Below are 9,730 nucleotides of genomic sequence, written 5' to 3'. Positions count from 1 at the left end.
CAGTTTGTTTCTCAGAGTCCATAGTCTCTCATGGTTCATCTACCCCTCCAGTTTCCCCCCCCTTCATTCTTCCCTTCCTACTATCTTCTTCTTCTTCTTCTTTTTTTTAACATATAATGTATTATTTGTTTCAGAGGTACAGGTCTGTGATTCATCAGTCTTACACAATTCACAGTGCTCACCATAGCACATACCCTCCCCAATGTCACTTTCGTTTTTAGCGGGTGGTTTGAGAGGATACCTGCAGTGGGGGACTTGTGATCTACCATACAGCTGTAGTCACCCACAGAAAAGAGGGAGAAATACGCAAATGTCATCAAGTCATGCACATTGGGTTTTATTTAAGGAAATGTCTCCTCATGTAGCAGTGATGTATTTAAAAGTGAGACATTTCTTTTTACTTGTTTTTTAAGTGATGGCTTTGACAGGTCTGTAAAGAAAAAAAAGTCACTTTCTATCCTACAGATTTAGTAACTGCCCTTAAATGACTGATCATGTCACATTTTCAGTGGAGGCAACATGGTGATTTGCTTCCATGGTGATCTAATGATGGCTAAAACGAATGACTCTGGATTGTCAGGGCACCTTGGAAGGCGGCCACTAATTAGTTATTTTTTCATAATCTGCTGGTGAGGCAATTACTAATATCATTACTTAACACATCCTTTGCAGTTTACACTTGCAGAGTGCTTAAAAATTCATTTGTGGTTACAAGGAAATGACCATTTGTGCTATTCTTAGTAGAAAGAAGGAAGAGCACCCGTGCACACAGTGCAACATAGTCCGGGGCCTAGAGCCTTAAGTTCTGTGCTACCCCCTCGGCCACGTGGCTTTCAATTCGAGCTGAATAATGGAATTATTAAGTGTGAGGCATTTTTAATGTATTATTCTAATCTCCAGAGAAGGAAGTCAGTAAACAATAAAGTAATTCAATTATAAAACTATCCTTCCAGAAACAAACCAAAACAAAAAAACCACAACCTTTTAATTTAGTAATTTTCACTTCTTAGGCATATTCAGCAAACAGACTGGAAAATTTGAAATGTGCTCTGGCAGTTGTTTTAAAAAAAAAATCTAGTATAAATTAGTCCCCTGTATTTGCATTAAGGACTGTCACAAAATCCTTTCAACTTACTTTTTGGCCACTAGGGTACCCCTCAGCCAGAGCCTATCTACAGGTGGCCCCAGTGGGAGAGAGTATTTCTATACTATTATATTGATAGATTGTGCTTAATATTTAACCTAAATTTGTAATCAGAATATAATATTTATAATATGATTGATGGATGAGAGAGAGGTGATTTAGGAGACTATACTTCTCTCCTAACGAGGAAGATCGGAGAGGCAAAAAGCTTTCAACGAAATTAAGATTTGCTACAGATAACTCTCATCTTAAAACCGGACAGGAGGGAATGGTAGTGATACTAGAGAAATAATATTGGGCAAGGAAGCTTTTCTTAATCACAAAAATATCAATCCTTTAAAACCTACCGCGTATTTCCTACCTAAGTGCCGCAGAATGTTGAACAAGTAACCAGCTCGCTCACACAATTGACAATAGGAATTATGCAAGTCCAGAATAACTCTCCTTTTGCCCAATAAACCATTTGTTTTATTCAGAGAAGCTGCTATTTCACTTTGTCACTGGCTCCACAGTCCTTAGGTCTTACCAAAGAACAAGGAAACACCAGAGCACAGCACAACATGATTGATTGGATGCTTTAAACTAAGTCAGATAGATGTTCGAAGTAATTATGACCACTGCTGGCCAGTGATGTGGTCAAATGCCTCATCAAGAATGTCTGTGTAAGAGGTTTTCAGGGGCTGCAACCGGTTGAAAGGGGGCTATGGAAGCTCAGAGGCTTGTTCCCATGGCACTCTTCTTAAGACTGAGTGACAACCAGTTTTCTGCTTCAGAACCTGGAGGAGCTCATAAAGATCAAACCACCCCTTGACAACTGAGTGTGATTGAAATTCTGAAAACTCTGAATACTGATGAAATATAACATAGAACTTTTATTTTCGACTTATATAAGTATGGCAGATTTCAGACGTGCCACAATTGGAGCTGCTTTTAAGCCCAATTACAAACGTCCATTTTTCACTCACACAGAAAGATCTTTTCTTTCCCGAAGAGTCACTCTGCAAATACGGTATCTTTTGAGATCAGGAGTCCCTTGGAGATAGACTTGGCCTCATCTAAGTAAGATGAGCAGCAGAAAACATAGTGTATGAGCTGAACTAACAGAAGGGTGCTGAGTCGAGTTTTGTTCAACGAATCATATGGCTGGCAAGGATGACATGTCAGATGTTTCATTCATTTTAAATACCAAACCATTTCCATAGATCATTTGTATAACTTTAAATGCATTATGTAGGTATAGTAACAATAGATGGTGTGTTTCAGTGTGCCAGGCATGTCCGTTTGCTTCACTACATACTGTGTTTCTCATCTCATTTTCCGAAGAGGTATTTATCAGATCATTTTTTACGGCCTGATCCATATTTTAGTTTTATTCATGTAGTCTTGTTGATTGGTGATGTTATGCTTCTTACGTGATTGATTCTTCCTGGTACGTACACGTTCGACCCACGTGAATATCATCTTAGTGTCTCTCTCTTCCTTCTTGCACATAAAGCAAAAGGAATCTTATTTTTTCAAATGCATTTGTCAGTGTAGTACAGGAAGAAAAAAATGCACAGGATGCATTTGGGGCTGTTTAGCATAAAAACTCCATCCGAAACAGCTGTATTATATAACATAATGTGTTGTATTTCAGGATATTTAAGGTTGAGTTTCTTTCCTGTGTGAATGCTATACTATTTTCTTTTCTCCCCTGACTTCCCCCTCCCCCTGTTTAACAGCAGACAAACCCAGGGAGCACTGAATGAATCCGATGATCCCGAAACAGGCTGTCTCACTGATAACAAGCCAACTTCTCGACACTTCTATCCTGTCGCCTTGCTGCTTGTCAGCTCACACCTGCTAGTTGTGTGGCTTATTTTAAGTCTTGCATTACTATTAGCCAAATACCAATAAGTTTTATGTTGTATTCCTTTCTTTTCTACAAATGACAATGGACTTTAAATTACGGGGCACGGGTGGGGGCGATGCTGTAATATTTCTACATTTTCAGATTCACAGAATTTAGAAAAAAACCAAATGTTTGAACTGTAAGTGTTTTGTTTGTTTTTCCTAAAATCTACAAAAAGAAGTACTATGCATCAAGGGAATTATTTTGCTCTTTTGTTCATGGAAAAGTGTTTCCCACTGTTAACTAGCTCAAAAGAATTTTTAAATTACTGTCTTTGGAGTAAGACAAAGAACAGAATCCTGAAAGCTTGAAGTTCTGCACCTCCCGTTTCTCTTCCCATTCAATTTATCAAAAACAATTAAGAATGAATTGGCACAGTGCACTGAAACCCTGAGACAAGTCTTAGAGATGTGGGAGGTTCCAGACTTTATTTCCACTGTGCTAATATCATTGTTGTCATCAGCTGATAGAACCTTCTGTTTGATTCCTTAACCTGTGAGTTATGTTAGTTCTTGGCTTCAGTTGACCCTTTTCTGTCAAGTAACTTTATGGAGAGAATGGCTATTTACGTTTTGTAATTAAGTTAACCTGTTTGTAACTATTGTTTGGGTTGATTTGGCTCTCAGAATACTTTTCTTTTTAACAAAGTCTTGTTTGTGTCTTATGCGCCATTTTCAGCACCTGTGACTTTTGTACTGTCTGCACAAGCCCCCTTCCTTTATAAAGCGGAGACTTGGACCGGGCTGTTCGGAAAGCCATTCTTCTCTTCGTTGCACAGCTAAAATAATGAAGTAAAATAGAGATGAAATTTTCCTTTAAAAATCTATAGGGCCAGACTTAATCAATTAAATGCCTTATTCCTAGAACCTGCATCCTTAGGGCTACATGTAGATTTTAATGTGTTTTAAAAGAGACTGAGAAGTTAATTTGTGGCAAAGTTATAAAAAAAGGCAGATATATTTATGAAACTAAAGTGAAGCTGTATTGTGGAGCAAATTATATTTAAAGAGTTTATTAAACCTTAAATATCTGTTAAGAGCAAAGAGACTTGAATCATCTCTTTCCGAGGGCAATAACGGTATTGGGCCTGGCCTAGGATTTAATTTTGTAAGATGTATCATCATTTGTGAAAAAAAAAAATGTAGAGTTGAATCTTTGTTATTTTTACTTGGACTGTTGCTGCAACTCTGCATTGAACAAATAAAGCATATTTATTTATTCTGTGTTTCATGAAGTTGTACTTTTTCCCCTTTCACCAGAGAAGGATGCCGCATAGAGAATGTACTGAAGAATGTCAAATGCAGAAAGTATGCTTTCAACATGCTACAGCTGATGGCTTTCCCCAAGCAGTACCGACCTCCAGAGGGGACTTATGGAAAAACTGACACCTAACTTTACCGACACGTAAATAAGCAGGAACACAAACACGCTGCAGTCGGATAATCTCCACCCTTTTAACTTTTTTATTGTCACAAATTTGTGGAGGGAGGTGATCAGGGATGTTTGCCCAAATCTAGGCATTATCTGGATTAGGTATTAGCATATTACTCTGAATGAAATCCATTAAAAAATATCTTAAGTAACATTGTGATTCTAGGTCTCAGCTTCAACGCTTTGCCCCTCGCTGGCTGCGATCAGCTCAGAACGGGTGCATTTCATTCATGGAGTCCTTCAGCCGGAGGCATTCTGAGGAAACGTAGGTTGCCACAGGAGGAAGACAGGTGACTCAGAGAGGGGCGTTCGACCTCCAAAGGGAAGACGAGAGGGGACAGGGGAGGGAGACTCAGACATGTTACTTCACAGCCATACTCACGTGTAACCTTAAAGCCCATGTGTGGGATTCGGAAAATACTTTTCCAGTGAATTAAAATTCGGTAGCATCAAGGCATGATCTTGACTGTGGAAGCGGGTTGCCGGTGTGCTTGTAAAGACTTAGGTCCTCCAGGCCAGATGAGACCAGTGCTCCCGAACAGGTAGATGACAGTGTTAGCAACACGGTGAAGAGACTTTTCCATAACGTGGTATCTTTTCAAAACTCTGACTCGTGTCGTGTGGCCCCATGACAAGTGGTGATAGAGAAAGCTGAATAGAATAGTAGGAAAAAACACCGCTAGGAACAGCAACTGCAAGGAAATGAAAGATGATCAGCCTGCTGATGTCAAACCTGAAAATCCCTACCAGCCTGAACTTTATGTAGCCAAGTTCATAAAAGTCAATAAACTATCCTTATGATGCTTTCCAGTAGTACTCTTGCTACAGAATATAGAGGGTGGAAGTATGCATTGTCTGGCATAGATTACTATGTGTGAATAAACATTTTAAGACCTATGCAACCATAACTAGTGATAAACTGAAACAGTTATTTCTGTTAACCTGAATTTGAAATTTATTCTCAGGGAAATCGCACCATAGGTTTTCCAAAATTCCAAATTAGAAATTGCTTTAGAGATCATCTTGTATAAGGTCATTATAAACAGGTAAATTAAAGCACAAGAAGATATGCACCCCAGTTATCCAGCTAGGTAATTTTAGAGCCATGATTACAATCTCTTCTCAACTTCCTAACCTGTGGCTTGTCTAGTCTCCAAATTGCCATGCTAAAAATACATGAAAATTGTGGGAGAATGCTAGTTCGTTAAATAGAAATTGGCATTTGTTGCCAGAATTGAACCTTGGAGTATAATGGTCTGAATAAATGAAACCTGTTTTCTCCAGATGTTAAGAGTTTATTCTTTTTCCTCACTCATTGGAAGAGTGTGCTAGCCAGAGCATGAATCTCCCCTTGGAAATGCTGGAGGGCTGTTACATAGACATCTCCTGGCTGTGACCACATTCAGTGGATGATATTATGAGGCTTTCCAAGCTAGTGTGACAGCTTCTTGGCTAAGATGTATGTTGAACTAAGGACTTCAAACAGATCTCTAGGTTCATGTTGGGTTTTTCAGATTACTACAAATTTTAGATAACCTTTTGGGGCTTTTACTACTAGAATTCTCAATCCATTATTTTAGCTACTGACTTGTGGGCACTATATTTGAGGCCATCAACAGTTCACAGGTTTTTTAATAAAAAGATGCAGTGTACTATAGATCTATTTACAGACAAAGTTTCGTGGTGTTCTCCCTTATGCTTCCTTCTCCATTTCAGTGATTTAAATATAATTTTTGAATTACTCAATTTTATTTGAAAATAGTAGGATTTGTGGTTATTTCCATGATCCCACTGGATTTAAGGTAAAGAGGTTTGGGATGACAGAGGTTTCCTTGAGTAACAATGAAGCCTCATTGAGTATATCAAAGAGTGGTCCGTGTTCCAAGACACCTTAAATTAAAATGTATCATCCTGTAAATACTCTTATAAACAGTCATTTTTGTTTATATTTTTAAAAATGAAAAGTCTTGACTCAAATATTGAAAAAATATTTATTAACTAGAAAGCCAATAAGTAGGGTCTTCTCTTTGGGGAAGATATCCCAAAGATATTTCTTTTCTTCTTTAATAAGTACTGATAGAGAAGTCTCACCCAAAGGCAGAGCTTACTGTAATACAAATGCATAGAGGTTTTCTTTTATTATTAGCAGGGTCATCTGCCTTTCCCTATACAAAGCCTGTATCTGTGCATACTGTTAGAAGTGGATTTAACCAAGAGAATTCATGTTTCATACCAACAGCAATACTGCTCCTTTCCTGAGAGCTATTCCAAGTAGCATTGGAAATCCACTTCACTATTTCTTAAGTTATTACAGTTTTCTAAATCAAAAAGCAAATGTTAAAAAGTTCTAAAATCTCCTTTGTACAAACACAGCCTCATCATGCTTTCCTCTCTCTCTTTTTTTGTTTAAAACATACACTGAAAACATATTTAAAAACAAGGGAAGGTGAAATCTTGATTATGTTTGACCCAGTGGCAAAAGACCCAGAGCCTGAAAATGTTCCACGAAACAGCTGAACATAAAAGTTTCAAATATTTGGTTGAAGCAGACCCACATTTGGATGCATTCATTAATTTCTCGTGTGGTGTTTTGTTTTGTTTTTCCTTTGTAAATATTGTCTTGGATTTTGTTTATATCCTGCCAAAACAGTCCTTTGGTGTTCAGTCAGTCCAGTAATCCAGTGAGTCAGAGCCACCATTTGATCCTGCTGACAAATTGTGCTAAAATGACCAAGTAATTAGAGCAGCATACCATGTGACTAACCTCCAGTTCTCACTTTATAAGACAAATCCCTGTTGTTGTTGTTGTTGTTTCTGAAAAACTGTGAAGTCTTAAAACCCAGCATCTGGATGGAAGATACTTCCCTATTTTTTTTTCTCCTCAACTACGTATGGTATTTTGCATAAAATAAGACTCAGTGTGGAAAAGAAAAAAGATCTGTATGGAGTAATGCTTTCCTTCCCAACAAATCAAGCCCCTCCTTATGTAAAGTATGATACATGCCAAGGAGAAAGGATACCAGTGGTGCACAAGAACTGACTATGCAGACTCAAGAGAGCTGATCATTAAATTTTTAGGAATTTTGTAAGCCAGTTGTTAAATACACCATCATGAGATACTAAGTTATCAAAAGCAATTGAATGAATTTTATTAAAAACAAAGATAATAATCAAAACTTACCACCTCCTAATTATTTTCCTTCATTTTACTCTTTACTTGTGCTTCTGAGATTATTTATGTCCACTGTCTCTGCACAGTGGAAACACTGTATCATCATGTGCTACTCTGCATCTCTTCCTAACTCCACACCCAGGAACACCATGTGGGTAGCTTGAAATTGACTACAGTGGGAGTATTTACATGCAGAAATTACCCAGTGCTGCAAACTGGGACTTTTAATTCCTGGAAAGCTAGTTGTTAAACATTTACCAGCACACAACCGAATGCTACCATGACTTTTTTCTCCAGCAAATAACAAATAATTGGAAGCATTATAAAATTATTAATATGGTATTAAGTGCAATCAGGCATCTTCAGATGACCACAATTTTGTTTTGGATTTCCCCTTTCTAAAGACACCTATTGAACTCTAAGAAATATTTGGTGTTTATATGTTATTCATGATTAAATTATATAATCATACAGTTGCATTTAAAAATGTATCTCTCTCGATGTTCTGCAAGGGAAATATTAACAAGGCAGCCTTAGTGTAAGCAATTTAACAACTGTGGGCTAGATTCAGAGAAATGTTAGCCTAATTAGAGTATCACTGAAAATGTGCTTCAGTACAAATTTTTAACTTTATAATTTTAGCATTTGCTAAAAGCAGAAAAAACAGTAACATATCACTGTGTCCAGATTCTAGTAAGTATAGTTCAGTTGAAACCCACACTGTTGGATTAAGCAAATTAAACTCCGGCAGTATGCTAAAACACCACAGACATTTTAGATGTTTGATTTCCAAGCAGGATGGCCTATCAGTTGTCTAATTCAATGTGCAAGGGCACCTTTTGTAATCTTTAGGAAATAAATTAACGTTTATCACAGATTTAAGAAACTGGCTTGAGAAAAACTGATCAGCAGTTACAGAGGGAAGCTAGTGTGTTGAACACAAAGCATCCCTAATAGCTGGAGGCTTTACAAATTATGCACCACCGAAGAGAATGATTTGCCGAGAGTTGTGTGGTTGATTGACAATTTTAGTGTGAACTGACATTCATTTAGCTCAGCTGCAGTCTGCAGAAGCTATGCTTTTTTCCCCATATTTATGTTTTACTGCTTTGCAAAGAAAGTCCCAATATATTATATCCTTTGGCAGTTTTAAGTTAGAACTTTCTACCCAAACAGATGCTACCGATAGCAAAACTGTCATTAAGAACAGGAAAATAAAATCAATGTTTAGATAAAATATTGTGGGCCAATTAGGTATAAAGTTAAGGTATGGAAATTTGGATTTTTACCTTCTGAGCCATGGTGCGCATTAATCAGTCTTTGAATTTTATTTCTAAGCAGGTAAGAGAGTCTAAAGCATTTCTGATGTCAAAGAAACAACACCTATCTGACTACTAGTAACAAGGAGGTAGGAAAAAAAATTGTAAGGTAATATTAGCCAAAAGAATAAATTGTACGTGCAATTAGCTGTCCTCAGCTTGAGTATCATAGATTATGTGAACATTCGAAATTATAAATCAACAAAGGAAAACATGGCTCACGATGAAGTATACTACCCAGAGTGAATATCAGGAGAGAGAAGACCTAACACAAGCAATGTTGCCTGATAAGACAGATCTTGTTTATCTTTAAATATTTTTTTTTTAAAGATTTTATTTATTTGAGAGAGAGAATGAGAGAGAGAGAAAGGTCAGAGGGAGAAGCAGGCTCCCTGCTGAGCAGAGAGCCCGATGTGGGACTCGATCCCGGGACTCCAGGATCATGACCTGAGCTGAAGGCAGTCGCTTAACCAACTGAGCCACCCAGGTGCCCTCTTGTTTATCTTTAATAAATCGAGTTCTTTAAGATGAACTCTCTGTGCACTTCCCTACTCATAGTGTGAATATATTCACGAGCTTCCTAAAATCATTGAAATTACTCTATGGTCACAAAAGGGCATAATCTAACAGTCCATCTTTAGTGATCACATGGTACAGTTTCATCGTCTGGCAGGCAGTACTGACTCCCATATTGGCGAGATTGCTTTCTCATCTCTATGGGTCCTGTGATGGTTTTATATCACTGTTCATATTTAAAAAATATTTCGTGTCAA

The 9,730-nt window shown here is 37.6% G+C and overlaps 1 protein-coding gene across 7 annotated transcripts in view; it reads left to right on the top strand.

Moving 5' to 3' along the window:
• The window catches only part of INPP4B (inositol polyphosphate-4-phosphatase type II B), an 864,684-nt gene that overhangs the window by 827,847 nt on the left and 27,107 nt on the right, over positions 1–9,730 (top strand). For 2 of the 7 annotated variants that reach the window (XM_073892292.1, XM_025874242.2), the window contains one exon: positions 2,866–3,702. The exons of 3 other annotated variants lie outside the window; for them this stretch is intronic. In XM_073892292.1, the coding sequence (XP_073748393.1) occupies positions 2,866–3,040 (175 nt within the window). In that variant the 3' untranslated portion in view covers positions 3,041–3,702. 2 more of the 7 variants (XM_025874244.2, XM_025874246.2) reach the window with 2 other exon arrangements.

This window comes from Callorhinus ursinus, unplaced genomic scaffold (genome assembly GCF_003265705.2).
Source record: "Callorhinus ursinus isolate GAN/ISIS: 27379988/994484 unplaced genomic scaffold, GSC_fseal_2.0 scaffold4, whole genome shotgun sequence".
NCBI lineage: Eukaryota > Metazoa > Chordata > Mammalia > Carnivora > Otariidae > Callorhinus > Callorhinus ursinus.
The sequence above is the reverse complement of the archived record's forward strand: the minus strand, read 5'-3'. Positions and strand labels throughout refer to the sequence as shown.